The sequence below is a fragment of the Protopterus annectens genome, chromosome 13.part0 (assembly GCF_019279795.1).
Source record: "Protopterus annectens isolate FY-2018-M chromosome 13.part0, PAN1.0, whole genome shotgun sequence".
In the NCBI taxonomy this organism is placed as follows: domain Eukaryota; kingdom Metazoa; phylum Chordata; order Ceratodontiformes; family Protopteridae; genus Protopterus; species Protopterus annectens.
This window is the reverse complement of record NC_056747.1, coordinates 1,033,271,737-1,033,294,312: the sequence shown is the minus strand read 5'-3', so window position 1 is coordinate 1,033,294,312 and position 22,576 is coordinate 1,033,271,737. Positions and strand designations below refer to the sequence as shown.

Here is a 22,576-nt window from a genome sequence, read left to right as displayed (position 1 = left end):
GACTTAGATTGTTTGACGTGAAGACCAGAAATAGATTGTGATAACTTTGTGTATTCTGGTTCTAAAAGAGTTGATCTTGAAGTAGGATGAGTTAATAATACATAATCTGCAAATAGCATAATTTTAGAAGAGTAGTAATTAAAATTTCTATGCCAATAATAAATTGAAATTTCTTCAAATTAAAATGGAAAAAAATCAGTTGCTAAGGCAAATAGAATTGGAGATAATGGGTAACTGTGTTTAGTACCTTTAGTCAAATGAATGTATTCAGGAGTAAATGGGCCAATTTTAACATTAGTATTGTTTTTATAAATATTATTTAAAAGTGAAATAAAACATGTAGGAAAATCAGATAATTCTAGAATTCTAAGTAGTTCCAGTTTCAAATAATCCAATGCTTTTTCGATATCTAGACTAATTAAGAGAGCTTCTTCATCTCTTCTATTCACAGAGTGTATAAGGGTTAGTATATGCCTAATATTATCATGAGTTTGCATTTGATGAATAAAACTTGTTTGATCAAAATTGATTATATGGACTATGGATTCTTTATTCCCTCAAGAATAATAGACATAAAGATCTTATAATCATTATTTAGAAGTGAGATAGGTCTGTAAGAGGAGCAAAGTTGAGGATTTGTGTTTTCTGTTAATGTAGGGGCAATTAATGAATATTTCCAAGAAGGATGGATCTTTTCTTGAGACTGGACTTCAATTAAAGTTTTATGAAAAAAGGAAATATTAGGAGGAGGAAATAATTTTTAAATTTCTATTATTATGGCATCCAAACCTGGAGCTTTATTCATTTTTTTATGTGATCAATAACTACTTTATGAGAGATTTGTTTCGGTAAACAAGTTTTTAATTCTGACAGGAGTTTTTAATGTTGAGAGTCAAAATTTGTTATTGAGTTAACATCAGAATTAGGATATATATTTTTTTTTGAAGTATAATAGAATCTAAAAGCATCAAGTATGTCCCCAGTATCAATAGCATTTTTTCTTGTTTCCTTCATGTCTAACTTATAGAATATTATTAATTTCTGATTGGATTTTAACTCTTTTTGATAAATTAAGCATGTGTTTGGGTGATAGAGTAGGAAGTCATTTTAAATCTTTTTAGAGCCAAATTTGATTGATGAGATAGACTGTCAAAATATTGTTTATTTAATGTTTCTATTGAATGTTTTATAGATTTGAGTCCCCATTCCTTAATTCTGTTTTCATACCATGATGAAATTTTGCCATATATATATATATATATATATATATATATATATATATATATATATATATATATATATAAGCTTTTAATGAATCCCAAATCATGATTATATTAATATCAGAAGTAAAAATGACCAACAGTGAAAAAAAAGCAGAGGAAAACACCAACAGTTCGAATAAAAAATTATTCTGTACTATGACAACTATAATCTAAAAATTGTTTATGAAACAATCTGATTTTTTCCAAAAAGGAGCAAGAGTCCTTAATGAAGGAAGGAAGTTAGAGGGTTTAAAAATTTGTCCAAATACAATGACAAACCCTGAGTAATACTTCCTGATGAAGAGGCAATGGGCCTAAAATGTGTATGAAATGCATTCTTATGAATTTTGGGTATGCCAAATAGTATACCCAACTTAAGACTATCATTAACCAAAAAATCGTAAATGTCAGCTGTGATTTCACCACTCATTAAATAGTCATACAGAGCATATTTAACTACTACTACTACACCACCTGCTTTGTCGGCTTTCATAAACCTGACACTCAGTATGTTGTATTTCATATAAAGCTTTCTTTTCTTCACTACTTAAATTAAAGTATACTTTGTCAGGCTTACTGTTTAACATTGCCCTAATGTCTTTACTACAAAAAGCTTCAAACACTTTTAACGTGCTATGTAAAACAGGATTATAAGTGAACAGTTTGCTAAGGGTGGTTATGTAAGATGCACTTACATCTTTAAAAATGTATGTCAAGTTTAATTTTCTGGCAAATAACTTTAAATTAAGCAAAGTATTTGCTAAATCAGCTCTATTACTAGGAATATAGTTGAATCCTTGTTTAAGTACCCTTAAATGAACATCATTAAGAACAAAATTTGAAAGGTTATAAACTTTAGGTCACAATGTGCATCAGAAATAGATTTAAAACCTGCAAAATTGTCCATAATTATTTCCAAAACCAGCTCCGTCCATGTCCCTGCTTCGTTCACGTTGTTGTTGCTCCATTGCCGTTTTCTGAAGTCTCTTTGTATTTATTAGACCCAGAAGTAACTATGAAGATGCATTTAGATTCATGGTGTTATTCTTTGACGTAGTGAAATTGTTAGAACCGTTGTTATTGTCTTGTGAATGACATACATCATCAGATGTAAGAGAAACAGTTCTAGTGGCTGTAGCAGCAGATTTAAGGTGGAACGCCCAGTTTTTAAGGCAGAGCTATACGAATGTTTATTAGTAGTAGTAAAAGAGGGTTTATATTGTAATTTCTTTACAGATTTATCATTAATAAAGAATGCATTACCCTTTTAATAAGCTGTTAAGTCTCTGTTGATCTGTTTAAATTTTCTTTCAACAACTAAACGTTCATACTTGTCAACATATTCCAACATTTGTTACATATGGAATGGCATTATTGTCAAAATTAAAAAAAATGTTTACATTAATTGACCAGGACTTCTAGCTCTGCTTTTAAAGCAGCTAGTATATCTTTATTATGTTTAATCAATAATTTCAAGAAATCAAGTCCTGCCAGATTGAAAAAGAAAACAAGCTTTTTAAAAAATGGATCTTCCTTAAGAACTCAATTCTGATCCTGAAAAAACCTTAATCCTTTCGGAACTATTTGTAAAGCTATGCAGCACTCAAAGTTCTTGTTTTCAATGACTAGGACTTTATATTTTTTAAGCCCCTTTTCCAAATGAAACAGTTTATCAGATATATCACCATTATCATTTGTCTCGGTCACTTCTTCTTCACTAAGTGAAGTGAAGGGATCACCTTCTGAAACTAAGGCAGCTTTGACATCTTTATAAAGCATAAATTTACTGTTGGTAGGACATCCTTCGTCCATATTAGACAAAACAGTACCTTTATTACTAGCTGCTTGACTTGATGAAATAAGCCTTGCTGTGTGGACAAAATGCAATTTTTGTTGTTCTTTTTTGACAGTGCAGCCAAAGAAGCCCGTAAGGAAGTAACAATTAAGCAACCCCGACCATTCAAAGCAGGCTTGAGAAACATGTCTCATGATGAGTGCGAGATGTAAATTGAAACAGTAATATGAAGAAGAAAAAAAAAAGCATTTAGTCAGGTTAAATGGTGCCAAATCAAAAACAGTCTCTCAAGATGTACAAATAGGCAGGTCTGTCAGATAAACATCATCCCCACACAGTTGTAATCATAAAAAATAAAGCATAGCTACTAGATCATATCCAGTCATAAACATAAATAAAACAGAACTATAAAAACACTATTTAAGAGTGTAAAACATTTGAAAATATACATATTAAAATCAGGAAGTGTATTATATAGACTTCTGTTGTATAAAATAGAGATCTCAAGAAATTAAAATTAGCCTGTAGTGCCTACAAATCTATATGTAATGTAAGTAGTGAGATATTCAATTAAATAGGGAATATACACATCAAACACAGAAGAATCCAAGAACAGCGAGAAATTCCAGTATGACTTCCATTTAATATAAGACAAACCAGGTACATAAGCACTTTCGTAGCAAAGCTACTTCATCAGAGGTATAATAAACCACAGACCAGATCCATTAAATACTTAATTCAACATATCACATGACTAACCATAGTTGATATTAAAGGTATACTGATAGTAAAAAACTGATATAAAAATATATTAGTTACTTTCAAGCATTACTACATAGCAACAATAGCTGTTCATGAATGTCATAAATCATCATCTTCTTTCGGCTGTTCCCGTTAGGGGTTGCCACAGCAGATCACCTGTTTCCATTTCTTCCTGTCCTCTGCATCTTGCTCTGTCACACCAACCACCTGCATGTCCTCTCTCACCACATCCATAAACCTTATCTTAGGCCTTCCTCTTTTCCTGTTACCTGGTAGTTTCATCCGTAGCATCTTTTTCCCAATATACTCATCATCCCTCCTCAGCACATGTCCAAACCAACATAATCGTGCCTCTCTGGCTTTGTCTCCAAACCTTCCAACCTGGGCTGACCCTCTAATATACTTATTCCTAATCCTGTCCACCCTCGTCACACCCAGTGCAAATCTTAACATCTTTAATTCTGCCACATCCAGCTCAAACTCCTGCCTTTTTGTCAATGCCACTGTCTCCAACCCATATAACATAGCTGGTCTCACTACCCTCTTGTAGACCTTCCCTTTCACTCTTACAGGTACTCGTCTGTCACAAATCACTCCTGACACTCTTCTCCACCCACTCCATCCTGCCTGTACTTTCTTCTTCACCTCTCTTCCACACTCACCGTTACTCTGAACTATTGACCCCAAGTATTTAAACTCCTCCACCTTCGCCACCTCTACTACTTGCATCCTCACCATTCCTCTATCCTCCCTCTCATTCTCACACATATATTCTGTCTTAGTCCTGCTGACCTTCATTCCTCATTTCATTAATTTCATTTCATGAATGTCATAAATAAAAAGCAAAATACGTCCAAGAAATATGCATGAACATGAAAAATAAAATATATATAAACATGTAAACATGTAAGTATATATATATATATATATATATATATATATATATATATATATATATATATACAAAGATATATATATATATATATATATATATATATATATATATATATGTGTGTGTGTAAAAATATAAAAAAGTATAGAAATATGTATATATACTAAAACTACCAAACTATAACGACAAATTCATTCTTTATTTCTTACTCAAAGGTCTTGCTTTGAGCTTGGCTCTGATAGATACTCTATCATTCAGGCCATGCCCAAAGTCCCCCCCCCAGTCTAATTATCCACTTTGACTCTGTTTGTTCAGTTAAGTTATTAATATCACCTTTCCTGATGTCTTCAAGCACACGTCCTAGTACCATAAATTTAAAAAAGTGTGATGTATCAGTTCTTAATATATGTTTGGAAAGTGCACTCATGTTACTACCCTTACTCACATGATAATAATGTTCTTCAATTCTTTCCCTGAGGGTCCTATTAGTCTTACCCACATAGAATTTAAAACATAACGGGCAGTGAGCTAAGTAAACTACATGGGCAGTCTCACAAGTAGCAAAAACATCAAATCTATAAGGTTTATCTTGGTCGGGATGTTTAAACTCTCCACTGCTATCTATATATTGACAGCTTTTACAATGTCCACATGGCATCGTACATTGATTAGTTGGTCCATTTCTACTCTTGTTAGGAACACAGAGACGTCACTTCAGAGATTTCATATTCTTATAGACAAAGTTAGGTCTGTCATCTATTACGTTTCTAATCATATCATCAGTAGTTAAAACTTTCCAATGTTTCTCTATAATACCATTATAACACTTAACATCACTGGAATAATATAAGCATACACTCAATTTATTATTTCGAGTGCTCTCAGATGTAGTAAAATTTTGATATATTTCCTGCCATAATAAGGTTTAGCTCTGCTGCTGCTTAAGTCCGTTACTGACTTAACACTTCCACAAATGTCTTCCTTGGCATAACCTCTAGCAGCAAATGCTGTTTCTAGTAACTGTGTTTGTTGTGCAAACTCAGTATCTTGGACATTCAGTGTCTAAGCCCTGAACATTTGGCTACTAACTACACTCTTGAACACATAGGTAGGGCGCATACTACCTCTGTGTAAAAGGTGATTTCAGTGGCAAGGTTTCCTATATAATTTTGTAACTATATTGCCTTTTAAATCTACTAAAACACTCACATCCAAAAAATCTATTGAATGTTCAGAAATTGTAGTAGAAAACCTTAAATAAGAAGTAGAGTTACTGATGTAAGATAAACCTTATAGATTTGATGCTTTTGCTACTTGTGAGACTGCCCATGTAGTTTACTTAGCTCACTGCCCGTTATGTTTTAAATTATATGTGGGTAAGACTGATAGGACCCTCAGGGAAAGAATTAAAGAACATTATTATCATGTGAGTAAGGGTAGTAACATTCATGCACTTTCCAAACATATATTAAGAACTGATACATCACCTTTTTTTAAATTTATGGTAATAGAATGTGTGTTTGAAGACATCAGGAAAGGTGATATTAATAACTTAACTGAACAGAGTCAAAGTGGATAATTAGACTAAGGGGGGACTTTGGGCATGGCCTGAATGATAGAGTATCTATCAGAGCCAAGCTCAAAGCAAGACTTTTGACTAAGAAATAAAGAATGAATTTGTTGTTATAGTTTGTTAGTTTTAGTATATATACACACACATGCACACACACACACACATACATATATATATATATATATATATATATATATATATATATATATATATATACGTTTTTATAGTTTTACATATATATATATATATATATATATATATATATATAGATATATATATATATATATATATATATATATGTAGATGTATACTTATATGTTTATATTTATTTTATTATTTTTCATGTTCATGCATATTTCTTGGATGTATTTTGCTTTTTTATTTATGACATTCATGAACAGCTGTTATGTAGTAATGCTTGAAAGTAACTAATATATTTTTATATCAGTTTTTTTACTATGAGTGTACCTTTAATATCAACTATGGTTAGTCATGTGATATGTTGAATTAAGTATTTAATGGATCTGGTCTGTGGTTTATTATATATCTGATGAAGTAGCTTTGCTACAAAAGCGCTTATGTACCTGGTTTGTCTTAAATTAAATGGAAGTTATACTGGAATTCCTCTCTGTCCTTGGATCCTTCTGCGTTTGCTCTGTGGTGTACATTTTTATCATTGCTTGACCCGAGTTCTGGTTTTGGTCTGTGGCTTATGTTTTTACTGTAAATAGAGAATATAGTTCACCCTTATCTAGAAACATTCATTATTGAACTCTAAAAGAAAATATGTAAAAAAAAAGAAGTTACTTTGGAAAGGAAATAACATATGGTTAACATAAAGAAACTGTAATATCCATCTTGACTTCAGGAGAGGTGTAAGACAGCAAAATCTCAAGGTACATTTAAGTGATATAGAGCTAGACATTTTCTTGATTGCAACTGTTTCCCTTATTAGGTATTGGGAAATTGTTAGATGATATTATCAAGGGCAAAAAAGAAAGCTTACTCACCTTCATTTTTTCTGGAAGACCAAATATCCTTATGTTACATCTCCTTTCTCTGTTTTCTAAGTCATCTATTTTGTTTTAGTAAATCCATTTCAGATTCTTCTTCTTTCGGGCATTCTCCGTATCAGATATTTTAGTTTGTTGTTGTAATAGTTTTTTAAAAGACATCACTTTGTTTAAGACAGTTCTCTGACATTTTTTTAAATTCATCTGGAAGCCATCAATTTTCAAGGATAATTCTTGAAGAGTAGAAGTCACTAGTTGTATATCATTCTTCAAAGAAATGTCAGTATGAGAATGCTTAGAATTGCTCATTTTCATTCAGTAGTTCAATCCCTGAGTAAAATTGACAGAAATATTTTTATGTAATTCCACGAAAATCGATATTTGAATGATCAAAACTATTATCAGTAAGACTGTAGCATTTTTTTGTAATAAAATATTTTCCTGTATTTAAGTTTCATTCTGCAGAGCTCTAAAAAGTTGCTGTCTTCACTTAGCCATCTTGACTCCGCCCCCAGAGAATAAGTCTTTGAAAGCTGGCCCATTGTATCAAGCATATCAGATTACTGCCTTAAATATTTTTGCTTGACTACATCTACCACAAAAGCAGCATCTAGTCTAGAACAGTGGCAGCAGGTTTATTTTCACTCCAGAATTGATATGGTAAAATGTTCACACATTTCTTCACTTTGACTCTTCTTAATGTCTTAAATATTTCTTAGACAAGTTTAATAGTTTGTGTGAGGTTTGTTCTAGCTGGTGGGTAGGCAGAAGTAACTGTAAAGTGAAATTCAGGAACTTTGGATGTAAATTAATAATTTTGCCAAAGTACAGGCAGGAGTATTTAAAAATATTTAACTTTGCCCCCCCCCCCAATGGAAGCCTATGATGGGTTAGAGTAGTCTTGTAGACTTGCATCATAGATGTAACACGATCTACTCAAAGTTTTGTTTTTGTTACTTTTAAAAATGATCCACACGTGTGATTTCACTCAGGAGGCAGAAAAAAATGTGAAGATTATTTTCTTGCTCATTTGAGAGGGCTTTCTTTGTAAGTGTGGTCCTCTTGTACACTGAGGGAACTTGCTTTTAGTTGTAATGGTCCATCAGTGTTTGTGTGAGATGCTGTTTTGCTCGCTATGCATATTGATAAGCTTCAGACTGATATAGAGGAATGGTTATTTTGTGTATTGACTTATCATACATGATAGTATGCAAGAATATTAATGTAATCAAAAAGTACATTCTTAGTTTTTTAAGGACACACTCAGTTTAATCCCTAGTGCAGAACTGTTCGATTTCATTCTGCAATTATCTTATAAATGACTCTGTCAAGTCGACTTGAGTTCAGAACTGGTGCTTTTGTGTGTGTCACTTATATATTGTAGCTGGAAAAAAGTGAGTGGGGGGGGTCCTCTTAAAATATCTGACTTTTTTCATAGGCTATTTACATCTTGTCTAGAATAGGTCAGATGAGTTAAAGTTTGCCCTTTATCCTGGCTAATATGTAACCTGCACAGCATTTTTCTTTAAGTTGTGGGAGGGCAACCCCTCACTGCACACAAGCCTAATATTTTTCCTGTGCAGCTGGTTTATTCTCTTAAGCATGAATCTTTCCAGATGCATTTTTGAAGGACATATAGAAACTTCCAAGTGATCATCCTTGCTTGTGCTAGTGTGACTGATACTGTGTACACCCACAAGTCCTTGTGCACAGACGAGCAGTATTGCTCCTTCTCTCAGGTGGTGCTTGCACTAATCTCCTCCCCCAGGATGGGTGAGCTGATCTTGGCCATTCACTCGCATTTCTTCCTATCTGTCTCTTTCCCATTGTCTGGATGATCTTCTATAGTATGCCAGAGTTAGCAAAGTTTGTTAGATTGTACTGATGTGGTAATGTTGTGAGCTCTCCTGTTCCCTTCACCCCCTATGCAGCAGTTCAGAATTAAATGAGTCTAGTTTTATCAAACCCAGTTTCCAAACTTGCTGCTTTAATATATCTTATTTTTGACAGTATTCAAGTGGACACAGCAGAATGTTAAAATGTACTGTGAACAAAATTGGTAGTGTGGTCATGAGTTTGTTCAGACCTGAAACTAAAATTTCTGCACTGTTCTTTTATTTCTCTGCAGCAAACCTCTTTCTGCTGATCTCTTCTATTCTTAGTGCAAAAACTGCTGGTCCACATACCCAGTTTGTGCAGTGGTTTATGGAGGAGTGTGTGGAGTGTCTGGAACAGGGCAGTCGAGGTGGTATCCTGCAGTTCATGCCTTTTGCAATGGTGAGCAGTTCTCTGGTTTATAACAGTTTAAGTTCTTTACATAAATATAATGAGGGCTGTATGACTTTGTATGCATACAAAATAACTGTTTTAGATGCTCTGGAAATCTGAAACCGTATAGCACTTGTGATTGTCCCTCAGTATTATGTGTATGGTTTTGAGACTCATCCTGGTATGTCGGAAGGTAGTAGTAGCAGTAATACAGTATTAAGCATTAAAATGGAAATGTCATAACTGGTAACATCAGCTGTTTCCTTTACAGAGTCAGCTGGAATATCACAGATTTCTGCTCACAGTAACAATGCTTTGTGGTTCAGTCTTGTTCCACAGAAAACCATGTCTGAATGCTTAAGTTAGTTCAGCTATTACTTTGCATAAACATTCTTAAAAAAATTTCACATCCACATAAATTCTCCAGTACTGGCACCCTTCCTGACATCTTAAGCGACCACTTACCTGCTTTCACATACAGAACTCATACTCAAGTTCCCAAACCCATTCCGGTAGAACATCAAGACATTCAGCCAACTTTTCCCAAGCAGCTTTCAGCAACTCGCTCAAAGCCCAAAATTGGAAGACTCTTAAAACACTACCCATAGAAGAAGATGTAAACTATTTCAATAAGGTCTTTCTTGATACCTTAAACACTTTAGCCCCTATTCAGTATAAAAGAATAAAGCTTAATCATGCTGCATGGCTTACTAAATCAACTAAACAAATACTTGTCTCTAGGGATACAGCTTGGAAAGAATGGTGTAAAAACAAAAACCGAGAAAATGAAACTACCTTTAAACAACTCCACAATACAGAAAAGACATTAATCAAAACTGACAACAAAACCTACTTTACACAACAACTATATAACCAAAACAACATCCCAGAACAATTCTTGGAATCTGTCTCATCCATCCTCAGTCCAGGGACTACACAAAATCCATCACCCTTCCCAGATAAAGATCCTCAACAAATAGCTCATGCCTTTAACTCCCACTTTATTGATAGTGTACTCAAGGTTGTAAAAGAAACAGCACCTATAATAAATAACTGCCCTAACTGTAATATTACTAATGAAAACAACTATCCGGATAAACCCAATTTGGATCCCTCAACATACAAAGACAATACCAGCAATTCCCTTGAATCATCACATTTTTCACTGCAACCTGTACCCACCTCACTAATATTTAAATTATTATACTAAGACCATGCTCCCTCTCCGCTGATAGCCTCCCTTCTGAATATGTAAAGCTTAGTGCAGAAGCAATTGCCTACCCTGTTAGTATACTAATTAATCAAGCTATCTCGGAGTCCATAGTCCCTCAGATTTGGAAGAAATCCATAATAACCCCACTTCACAAAGGCGATAACACCAGTGATTTAATTAACTATCGATCAGTCTCCATCCTCTCACCCTTATCTAAAATATTAGAAAAGTGCATACACACTCAGCTGCTAAAATACCTCATTGATAACCTACTAGCCTGTACTCGACACGGTTTTTGCCCTGCACATAGTACCACTGCAGCTTTACTTTCCTTCACTGACACTGTGAACAAAGCTCTGGATGCTGGTCTCTTAACAGTAGTCCTTTTAGAACTGCCCAAAGCTTTTGACAGAGTGCCACATACTAAATTAATGCAACAACTGAGAACACTAGGATGCTTCAAACAAACCGTTACCTGGTTTACAAACTACTTTGATGAATGACAATAAACTGTGAGATAGCAAAACAACCTGTCTGGCTACATGGTCAGTAAGATAGGAGTACTCCAAGGTTCCATTCTAGGACCTTTGCTCTCTAATCTATTTATAAATAATTTCCACATAGTCACCTCCCAGAGCTCACTCATCCACCACGCGGATGATTTTACTATCATATCTTCTACCAGTAACTTCAAAGACTGCCTAAAAAGACACAAAAAAACATTTTCAGCAATAGAAACTTGGCTGAATGAAGTAGTTACTTCTCAATCCCGAGAAATATAAGTTACTGATTTTCTCATTCAAATGACCCCCACTAAATTTAAATTTTTTTTCCCCAAAAAAAAACTGAAATTGAACTGGTGCATACTGCAAAACTGCTAGGTATTAACCATAGATGACAAAGTAACCTTTGAACAGCACATACTTAACACAATAAAAAAAAAACACTTCAGACTAGGTAAATTATATAGACATAAAATTTACTTTGATACACTCATGAGAACAGAACTGGCAAGTATTATCCTACTTCCTTCCCTCTTCTATGACTCCCCTATTTTCACAAATATTCACACATCCCTTAGCAACAAACTACAATCATGTTTCTGTGAAACTGCTAACTTTGCATGTGGCCTATCAAATCGTACACACCATTGTCAAGCCATTAACACTTTGAAATGGCTTGATTTCCCTAATTCCTTCAGCGCACCCAACTCACTATCACTCTCAAATTAATATATAACCCTGAAAACTGCCCCACACTTTTACATATCATCCAAACGTATACCCCCACTAGGAATCTTCGATCCTCCAATAAGCAACTTTTGTGTGTGAGTAAACCAAATAAGAGAGCTGATCAAGCTTATATTCCTTCTCGACCAACACAGAAATCCAAACTAGCGAAAGTTGAGCCAAACAAAAGAAAGTGCTCCTATACACAAACCACTTTATTCACAGTAATCCAAAAGTCTTAAAATCCAAACTAGCGAAAGTTGAGAAATCCAAACTAGCGAAAGTTGAGAAATCCAAACTAGCGAAAGTTGAGAAATCCAAACTAGCGAAAGTTGAGAAATCCAAACTAGCGAAAGACATTTGGATTACTGTGAATAAGTGGTTTGTGTATAGGAGCGCTTTCTTTTGTTTGGCTCAACTTTCGTTATATTCCTTCTCAATATCTAAACTGTGGAATGACCTACCCCCCCACTATTAGTTTACTTGATTCAGCAAAAACATTCAAATATACTTAAAAAAAAAAAAAAAAAAACACTTCATTCAAAATCAAAAGTGCCTTTGTGCCCAAACTCAAATACTACCTTAATACCACTACTGTGCCACAGTTAATTTATTGACTTAACAGACTTTTTCCCAGCGCTCATCTTTTTGTATCCCCTCACTGAATTGTCTCCTGCCATAAATGTTTAGATCTGAATCCATAAGTGAATGAATCACTACAAATTTCTTTGTTCTTGAAGTATATGTTGTTGCTTATTTTGATTACAATACTTTTCTCTCTTTTTTTCCTTCAGATTATTAAATTGTAAGAAAAATAATATCTAGAAAATTGCAAAAATTGTACCTTTCCAAAATAATCTTTGTAAACTGTTTTGTTTGTTGTAATTTGCATTGTTTTGTATAACATTTATTGTATGTGGAGCTTTTCTCCCTGAGCCTCCACTGAAAATGGGTTCTTGACTAAGTGGACTTTCCTGGTCAACAAATGTCAATAAATAATAAATAAAAGAGTAGATAATTTGGGATATGGAATCATGGATGAATGTTGCTGAACTGGCTAAGCTGCTGGAACACATTACTGAAATTCTGATATAACAGCGGTTTGTATTATTGCCTCACAGCACTTGACACTCTAGTTTGGTTCCCAGGTGGGGCATCTTGTCTTCTGAGAATGCATGCTCTCCATATCTCTGTATGGAGGTTTGCCATAAGCTTTGTTTTTTCATGCATCACAAAATCAGGCTGATAGGTTCCATTAGGAGTCTTCCAAATTGCCTGTAGGTGTTCTGCACAGTATGCATGTGTCCTGCACAGGACCCGTGTCCCTTCCAGAATTAGTTTTCATGCATTATGTCTGCTGATAGAAGCCTTACCTTTCTCTTGGGCCTGAATTTTAGAATAAAGGCAGCTGTTGGAAAATTAATGAATTCTGAAACCTCTTTCAGCAGAACCCAGTACATTGTCTAAGCTGCACCCTATGTGTGTTTATCAACCCCTCCATGTTCTTTAGTATCCTTTGCTCTCTACCACTGTACTCCCGCATTCATACAATTACCACTACTTTATCCACAGTTTTCCTCCTACCTCAAAATTTTCCACGCAATGTACTTTTTCTCTTCCTGCTAACTTCACCCCCCACATATACACTTTTTTTATTCTACACTATGTGTATTTTAAATATCTGTTGTAAAGTCAAAGCACCTGTTTAGAATGACTTCTGTAACAATGCCTGTCATGTTCATTTATACTGAATCCTAATGTTTGTAATTACATGTGATGCTTTGTATCCCAGACAGAAACTGACCACGGTCAATGTGGATCAGTGTTCTACTACAACAGCAAATAAAAAAAAATAAACAAAGTGTTTGCAAAGATGTGTTGTGTAGAAGGAGCTTTAGCAGACACAAACTGAATGGTACTTGAGACTTTCATGTTTTTTCCTTTCCTGGAGTTTTGAGTGCTGTTCATCCATAGTAACTGAAAACAAACATGGAATTTGAAGACCAAAAAAGGAACATGTGTTAGTGTTCTGCAGTATTTGAGGATGCCCTGGGAGAGATACTGTTTCCATTGAAAATATGTACTAAGGTGTTTAAGCTGGTAGATCACCAGATATCCACCTGACAAGCCATAACCACTGCATTAAAAATAATTTGTTTCAAAATTGATGATATGCAAACTAAGTTGAAGCTTATTTTTCGGTGGCCAGATGCTGTAGATAACAGAACCACATTCCCTGGTTACAGTGAGGCACAGATGAATAATAAGATGGTAAACACTGATATACATGTGTAAGTAAACAATGAAGCAGTGGTAAGAATTAAAACCGTGAGTCACACTTGTAATGTGTAACCACAGTTATTTGTGTTTCTCTAGGGGAAAAAATGTATTTATTTAAGCTTTGTTGACCTGGTTATACTAATTAGGAGAAAATGAATTTCACCTGATAGCCTGGAGTATATGAAGGTATAATATGGAAAAGATACATGAAGAAGTAATTCCTCCTGTGAGGAGGAGAACATAAGAAAAGGATGATTAAGCAGATGAATCTGAGAAGATGAGAGAAGAAAATGGTTAATGAGCAAGTGAATTGTTCCAGGATGAGCAGTGGCAATAGCATAAGATGTACTTTTTTTTTTTTTTTGGAACAAAGACAAGTGAAAACCAGAACAGAGAAGTATATGCTGTAAACAGTCTACACCATTATGTGAATCTGAATTGAATAGATTGAATCAGGGAAGCTGAGGTTTGGGATCTAGATCAGTGATCTGCACTAGGGAATGTGAAAGTAGAAAGATGGTTAATGTTGTATAGCAAAATATTTAAAAAATGGTATGGGGAACCTGCAGCCAGGTCAACAGTAGGACTCAGTAACTGTTTTGCTAAGAGACATTCACATGGACTACTTCACATGGACTACAGTCACATAGTTAAAGAAACCTTATTTTACATGGTACAGTCCATCTACTTCAACTGAAGTACTGTCATACTGTATCATAGCCTTTCCTAAAGCTTGAGCTCCTCCCTTAACTCCCTCAGTGCCCCATGCTTCCTCTCTTCTCCAGCTGTCATTTGCCATTTGCATACATTGTATGCAGATCCCATAGCTTGAGTGCTTCATCTACAGTAAGTGTTGATTTTCTGTCTACTTTTGACTTTAGATAGTCGAGCTTAGGGTCATTAGATTAGTGATAGTAGTTACGTTTATTCTAATATTTTGTATTTTTCAAAACTGTCAATCTTGTGGACTTTTATGTCCTGTCTCTGTCTCTCGCATTAATGCCTTGATAAGCTGCACTTTCTTTTCCCTTTCTTTTTCTCTTTAAAGTTAGCATTGAGATAATTAGAAGTGTTAGTTAATTTCGCAATTTTGTGACTCATTGTCATCAGTGTTTCTGGTGTATTGGATGTCACTGCTATTCAGTTTGCAGGTTTTCTTTGTTGGTTAACTTTTTTGTAGTGTGTTTTTGACTTGTGATTGTAGTACTTGTTTTTTGGGTGTTCTGAAGTTATGAAAAAGGGTTTTAGGAAATGTAGTGAATGCAGGCGTAAGATCCCCCCTTAGGACACACCTATGATCTGTGTGTCATTTGCCTGGGACTGAATCACCTCGTAACAGATTGCAAAATGTGACCTTAAAAGAAAGAAAGGGAAAAAAATAAAGCCGATTGTCAAAAAGCAGGAGGACAAAGGAAAGGAGGAAGGAAAAGAGATATCTGAAAGAAACCATGTAAACTGGTACCAGTAAGCCTACATCCCTTGAAGTAGGTAGAATTGAAGTTTATCCTGCAAAATTTATTCAGCTTCCCAGAGAGACCACTCAAATGCCTCCACCCAGTCGGCAAACACAAGTTTGACTTTACTTTTTGATCCCACTCAGAGGATGAGTTAGTGGATTCTCCTTAAAGTTGGAGATTTCCACGTGCTTGCAGTCTGTCCTGTCATAGGTGATGCCACAAGCTCAAAAGATCTCTCAGGAGCCCATCTTCATATGGATGGGAACCAGATGATCAGGGTCATGGTCTAAACCCACATTGAGCTAGGTATCTTCTCATTCCCTTCAGTGTTTATGTAAACTAAAGAAGGACCTGTCCTATCCACATCAAATGCTTCTACCCCTGACTTGGTTTCTGCATTAGAAATTTCAGAGCAAAGTAAGATTCCCATGCCTTCTACATCCATGTCAGTGATGCTGCTTCCCTCAATCATGACCTCATTGATACCAGTAATCTCAACACCGACTCTTTCTGTGTTAAGAACCACTAGGCAAGAGGAGAAGTGCTGCAGATGGCTTGGCCCTAGTGTTGGTGCTAATCCCTTCTGTCATTTTTGGTGTCGCAATCATCTGTGTTCAGGCCTTTAGTGTGTAAGTAAGCCATGGCACCATTAAATTTTTTAGTGTTCATTGCTGTTGGAGTGATGGACTCACTGCAGGATATAACTTGTCCAACTTTGGTTGCAGTTTATTGGCTTTCTTACTAGTTGCCTTGACCTTTTGGAAAGATAATAAGACAACCTTCTGGGTTCATGGATAATTAAGACACACCTTCTTCAGCTTCACCCTGTGACACCTCTCACTTTAGAGCCTTGCATCCTTAGACCCCTCATACATTTCTCTAATCGAGTCCATTGTAAAAGGCCCTTATAAAACCAACCCATCAGGACAAGCGTCTTCAGAATACTCGAGTCCCCCATCCCAGATACAGATTTAATGAAGTTGTGAGCTCCCCAGAATCCTCCCAATCCCCCCAGAGGTCCTTGGGTTTGGAGAGATTTTGGAATTGGTTAAACAAAGGAGATTTTGGTCTGTACTGCTTCAAGTTTTTTGGAATTTCCTGCCTGTGTCTTAGGTTGTCCCTTCAGCAGATGGCATGATAGTCATAGTCTTGGAAAGGGCATAGCAGAAGCCAGTGTGGTCGAACCTTTAAAGGGAAACCATCCAAGGCTGTCTGGACCTCAAGGGCAGACTTTAATATAGTGAGGCTTAATTTGCAGATTGTCATACTGCCAGCAGCTACAAAAAAAAAAAAAAAAGAGAGATCACTGCAGAGAGCCCAGTGGCTTATCTGCCACATAAGGATTTTTGACTGATAAACCATATGGGGAAGAGTGCCTTCACATTATGTACATTTGCTATCAGGACACTAAACTGTCTAATACACATGACTTGCTTTCAGTGTGACCTTGTGGAGAAAACCCTCTACACAATGAAGAAGTTGTCTCACAGTGACCTTCATCACCAGATAGAGTTTCAGGCTGTTATAATCCAAAGTGTTAGTTTGCTGTCCATGAGACTCATTCATACAGCTGGTAGAGCAGCAAAAGCGGCTGGGATGAGCAACAGCATGAGAAGGCAGGCCTGGCTCAGTTTGTGTTTTTTGTGGAAATGTTAGGGCATCCTCTGCCATTGCCCCTCTGTTTTGGATCCAAGGTAAAAAAGAGCAGCTCAAGAGCGAACAAAAAAGTAAAATGCTGTCATCCATTGGGATGAAGCTTACTGCCCCGCAGTGGTCCTTCTAAAGGAACCAAAAGGGTATAAAGTATGATTTTCTGAATCCTAACAGCACTCTTACAAGCCATTCTGTGATGTCCCCCTCTCTGGGCCAGTAATCAAGGAGCCTGAATACTCACAACTGACACTGGAGTGGGATGGGCAGTTGGAATACAAATGGATACACAGTATTTCCAGATGCATCTCTCTGCACCAAGTACAATTTCCATTAAGAGCACACAGGGAACAAATTCAGCCCAGGGTCTGGATTTCTCTATAGCTGTCTCTGTCCAGGTCCCCAGTAAGACTCCCCACTGATACAGCTGTAGGATTAGGTCTTCAGCCGAGTGTCTAAGCCAAGAACTCCAGCACCCTCTCTGTGAACCCAATGCGTCATGTCCCTGCTCCAAGTAGCTCACACACGTACACACACACACACACACACACACACACACACACACACACACACCTGGTAAAGGCTGGCACAGATTTACCTGCTGTGCACCATCCTGCACAGGGTATAAAGTAGTTTTCACTGCCATCAGACACTCCACAATCAGCTACTCTAAGACCCTTAACTAAGGGTGTCCAATTATACTGTGCAATATTAATACTAACACAAATGGTATAGCTGACCAAGACAGCTAGGCCTTCAGAAATGGCTCACACAGTGTCACCAGATAAATATAAGCACTCTCAAAGGTTAAATACTTTCCACAAGGACCAGCCACAATAGAATGTTTAAATATTTAATAATAAATAATAAAAGTGCATAAAAATACAAAATATATATTCACAGTAAACCACTGAGGTTCAGGTCACAGGAATTATTGAAAAGAACATTGATGGACAAACTCAAACAAATAAAGAAAAACAGAAAAAACTTACTTGATAGAGCAAGGCACAATGAAATACATGAGCAGTCTTTCTAGTCAGGCTCCCTAAACAGAACACTCAATCCTCAGAGATTACTGCCTGTAAAATATAATCTCCAAGATGGCTTGCAGAATGACCTCACAGTAACAATGCTTTGTGGTTCAGTCTTGTTCCACAGAAAACCATGTCTGCATGCTTAAGTTAGTTCAGCTATTACTTTGCATAAACATTCTTAAAAAAAAATTCACATCCACATAAATTCTCCAGAACTGGCACCCTTCCTGACATCTTAAGCGACCACTTACCTGCTTTCACATACAGAACTCATACTCAAGTTCCCAAACCCATCCCTGTAGAACATCAAGACCTTTAACCAACTTTTCCCAAGCAGCTTTCAGCAACTCGCTCAAAGCCCAAAATTGGAAGCCTCTTAAAACACTACCCATAGAAGAAGATGTAAACTATTTCAATAAGGTCTTTCTTGATGCCTTAAACACTTTATCCCCTATTCAGTATAAAAGAATAAAACTTAATCATGCTGCATGGCTTACTAAATCAACTAAACAAATACTTGTCTTTAGGGATAGAGCTTGGAAAGAATAGTGTAAAAACAAACACAGAGAAAATGAAACCACCTTTAAACAACTCCACAATACAGCAAAGACATTAATCAAAACTGACAACAAAACCTACTTTACACAACAACTATCTAACTAAAACAACAACCAAGAACAGTTCTTGGAATCTGTCTCATCCATCCTCAGTCCAGGGACTACACAAAATCCATCAGCCTTCCCTGATAAAGATTCTCAACAAATAGCTCATGCCTTTAACTCCCACTTTATTGATAGTGTACTCAAGGATGTAAAAGAAACAGCACCTATAATAAATAACTGCCCTAACTGTAATATTACTAATGAAAACAACTATCAGGATAAACCCAGCTTGGATCCCTCAACATATAAAGACAATGCCAGCAATTCCCTTGAATCATCACATTTTTCTCTGCAACCTGTACCCACCTCACTAATATTTAAATTATTAAACTAAGACCATGCTCCCTCTCCGCTGATAGCCTCCCCTCTGAATATGTAAAGCTTAGTGCAGAAGCAATTGCCTACCCTGTTAGTATACTAATTGATCAAGCTATCTCGGAGTCCATAGTCCCTCAGATTTGGAAGAAATCCATAATAACCCCACTTCACAAAGGCGGCAACACCAATGATTTAATTAACTATCGATCAATCTCCATCCTCTCACCCTTATCTAAAATATTAGAAAAGTGCATACACACTCAGCTGCTAAAATACCTCATTGATAACCTACTAGCCCGTACTCGACACGGTTTTTGCCCTGCACATAGTACCACTGCAGCTTTACTTTCCTTCACTGACACTGTGAACAAAGCTCTGGATGCTGGTCTCTTAACAGTAGTCCTTTTAGAACTGTCCAAAGCTTTCGACAGAGTGTCACATACTAAATTAATGCAACAACTGAGAACACTAGGATGCTCCAAACAAACCATTACCTGGTTTACAAACTACTTTGATGAATGACAATAAACTGTGAGATAGCAAAACAACCTGTCTGGCTACATGGTCAGTAAGATAGGAGTTCCCCAAGGTTACATTCTTGGACCTTTGCTCTCTAATCTATTTATAAATAATCTCTACATAGTCACCTCTCAGAGCTCACTCATCCACCACGCGGACGATTTTACCATCATATCTTCTACCAGTAACTACAAAGACCGCCTAAAAAGACGCACAAAAAAACATTTTCAGCAATAGAAACTTGGCTGAATGAAGTAGTTACTTCTCAATCCCGAGAAATCTAAGTTACTGATTTTCTCATCCAAACGACCCCCACTAAATTTTAATTTTTTTTCCCAAAACAAAACTGAAATTGAACTGGTGCATACTGCAAAATTGCTAGGTATTAACCATAGATGACAAAGTAACCTTTGAACAACACTTTTATTTAACACAATAAAAAAACACACTTCAGACTAGGTAAATTATATAGACATAAAATTTACTTAGATACACTCATGAGAACAGAACTGGCAAGTATTATCCTACTTCCTTCCCTCTTCTATGACTCCCCTATTTTCACAAATATTCACACATCCCTTAGCAACAAACTACAATCATGTTTCTGTGAAACTGCTAAATTTGCCTGTGGCCTATCAAATCATACACACCATTGTCAAGCCATTAACACTTTGAAATGGCTTGATTTCTCCAATTCCTTCAGTGCACCCAACTCACTATCACTCACAAATTAATATATAACCCTGAAAACTGCCCCACACTTTTACATATCATCCAAACCTATACCCCCTCTAGGAATCTTCGATCCTGCAATAAGCAACTTTTGTGTGTGAGTAAACCAAATAAGAGAGCTGAACAAAGCTTATATTCCTTCTCAATATCTAAACTGTGGAATGACCTACCCCCCACTATTAGTTTACTTGATTCAGCAAAAACATTCAAATATACTTTAAAAAAAAAAAACACTTCATTCAAAATCAAAAGTGCCTTTGTGCCCAAACTCAAATACTACCTTAATACCACTACTGTGCCACAGTTAATTTCTTGACTTAACAGACTTTTACCCAGTGCCCATCTTTTTGTATCCCCTCACTGAATTGTCTCCTGCCATAAATGTTTAGATCTGAATCCATAAGTGAATGAATCACTACAAATTTATTTGTTCTTGAAGTATATGTTGTTGCTTATTTTGATTACAATACTTTTCTCTCTTTTTTTTCCTTCAGGTTATTAAATTGTAAGAAAAATAATGTCTAGAAAATTGCAAAAATTGTACCTTTCCAAAATAATCTTTGTAAACTGTTTTGTTTGTTGTAATTTGCATTGTTTTGTATAACATTTATTGTATGTGGAGCTTTTCTCCCTGAGCCTCCACTGAAAATGGGTTTTTGACCAAGTGGACTTTCCTGGTCAACAAATGTCAATAAATAATAAATAAAAAAGTAGATCATTTGGGATATGGAATCATGGTTGAATGTTGCTGAACTGGCTAAGCTGCTGGAACACATTACTGAAATTCTGATATAACAGCGGTTTGTATTATTGCTTCACAGCACGTGACACTCTAGTTTGGTTTCCAGGTGGGGCATCTTGTCTTCTGAGAATGCAAGAATACATGCCCTCCATATCTCTGCATGGAGGTTTGCCATCGGCTTTGTCTTTTCATGCATCACAAAATCAGGCTGATAGGTTCCATTAGGAGTCTTCCAAATTGCCTGTAGGTGTTCTGCACAGTATGCATGTGTCCTGCACTGGAGCAGTGCCCCTTCCAGAATTAGTTTTCATGCCTTATGTGTGCTGGTAGTAGCCTTACCTTTCTCTTTGGCCTGAATTTTAGAAAAAGGCAGCTGTTGGAAAATTAATGAATTCTGAAACCTCTTTCAGCAGAACTCAGTACATTGTCTAAGCTGCACCATGTGTGTGTTTATCAACCCCTCCATGTTCTTTAGTATCCTTTGCTCTCTACCACTGTACTCCCGCATTCATACAATTACCGCTACTTTATACACAGTTTTCTTCCTACCTCAAAATTTTCCACGCAATGTACTTTTTCTCTTCCTGCTAACTTCACCCCTCACATATACACTTTTTTTATTCTACACTATGTGTATTTTAAATATCTGTTTTAAAGTCAAAGCACCTGCTTAGAATGACTTCTGTAACAATGCCTGTCGTGTTCATTTATATTGAATCCTAATGTGTGTAATTACATGTGATGCTTTGTATCCCAGACAGAAACTGACCATGGTCCAGGTGGCAGCAGCGGCCTTAGGTCAACTGGTGCCCTAGGCAAAAGGGCTACATGGCGCCCCTCACCACACTACCTGGTGCCCCCATTCTGGTCTAACTACATCGAATAAATACTAGAAAAGTGCCCCTGCTAGACCGGCACCCTAGGCGGCCGCCTAGTTGGCCTGTGCCTAAGGCCGGCTATGCCAGGTAGATCAGTGTTCTACTACAACAGCAAATAAAAAAATAAACAAAGTGTTTGCAAAGATGTGTTGTGTAGAAAGGAGCTTTAGCAGACACAAACTGAATGGTACTTGAGACGTTCATGTTTTTTCCTTTCCTGGAGTTTTGAGTGCTGTTCATCCATAGTAACTGAAAACAAACATGGAATTTGAAGACCAAAAAAAGGAACACGTGTTA

At 36.2% G+C, this 22,576-nt stretch overlaps 1 protein-coding gene across 1 annotated transcript in view; it reads left to right on the top strand.

The window, feature by feature from the left end:
- The window catches only part of MED24 (mediator complex subunit 24), a 1,193,465-nt gene that overhangs the window by 1,025,072 nt on the left and 145,817 nt on the right, over positions 1-22,576 (top strand). Inside the window, exon 25 of the mRNA XM_044055033.1 lies at positions 9,426-9,574. Within this exon, the coding sequence (XP_043910968.1) occupies positions 9,426-9,574 (149 nt within the window). The remainder of the gene's footprint in view (positions 1-9,425; positions 9,575-22,576) is intronic.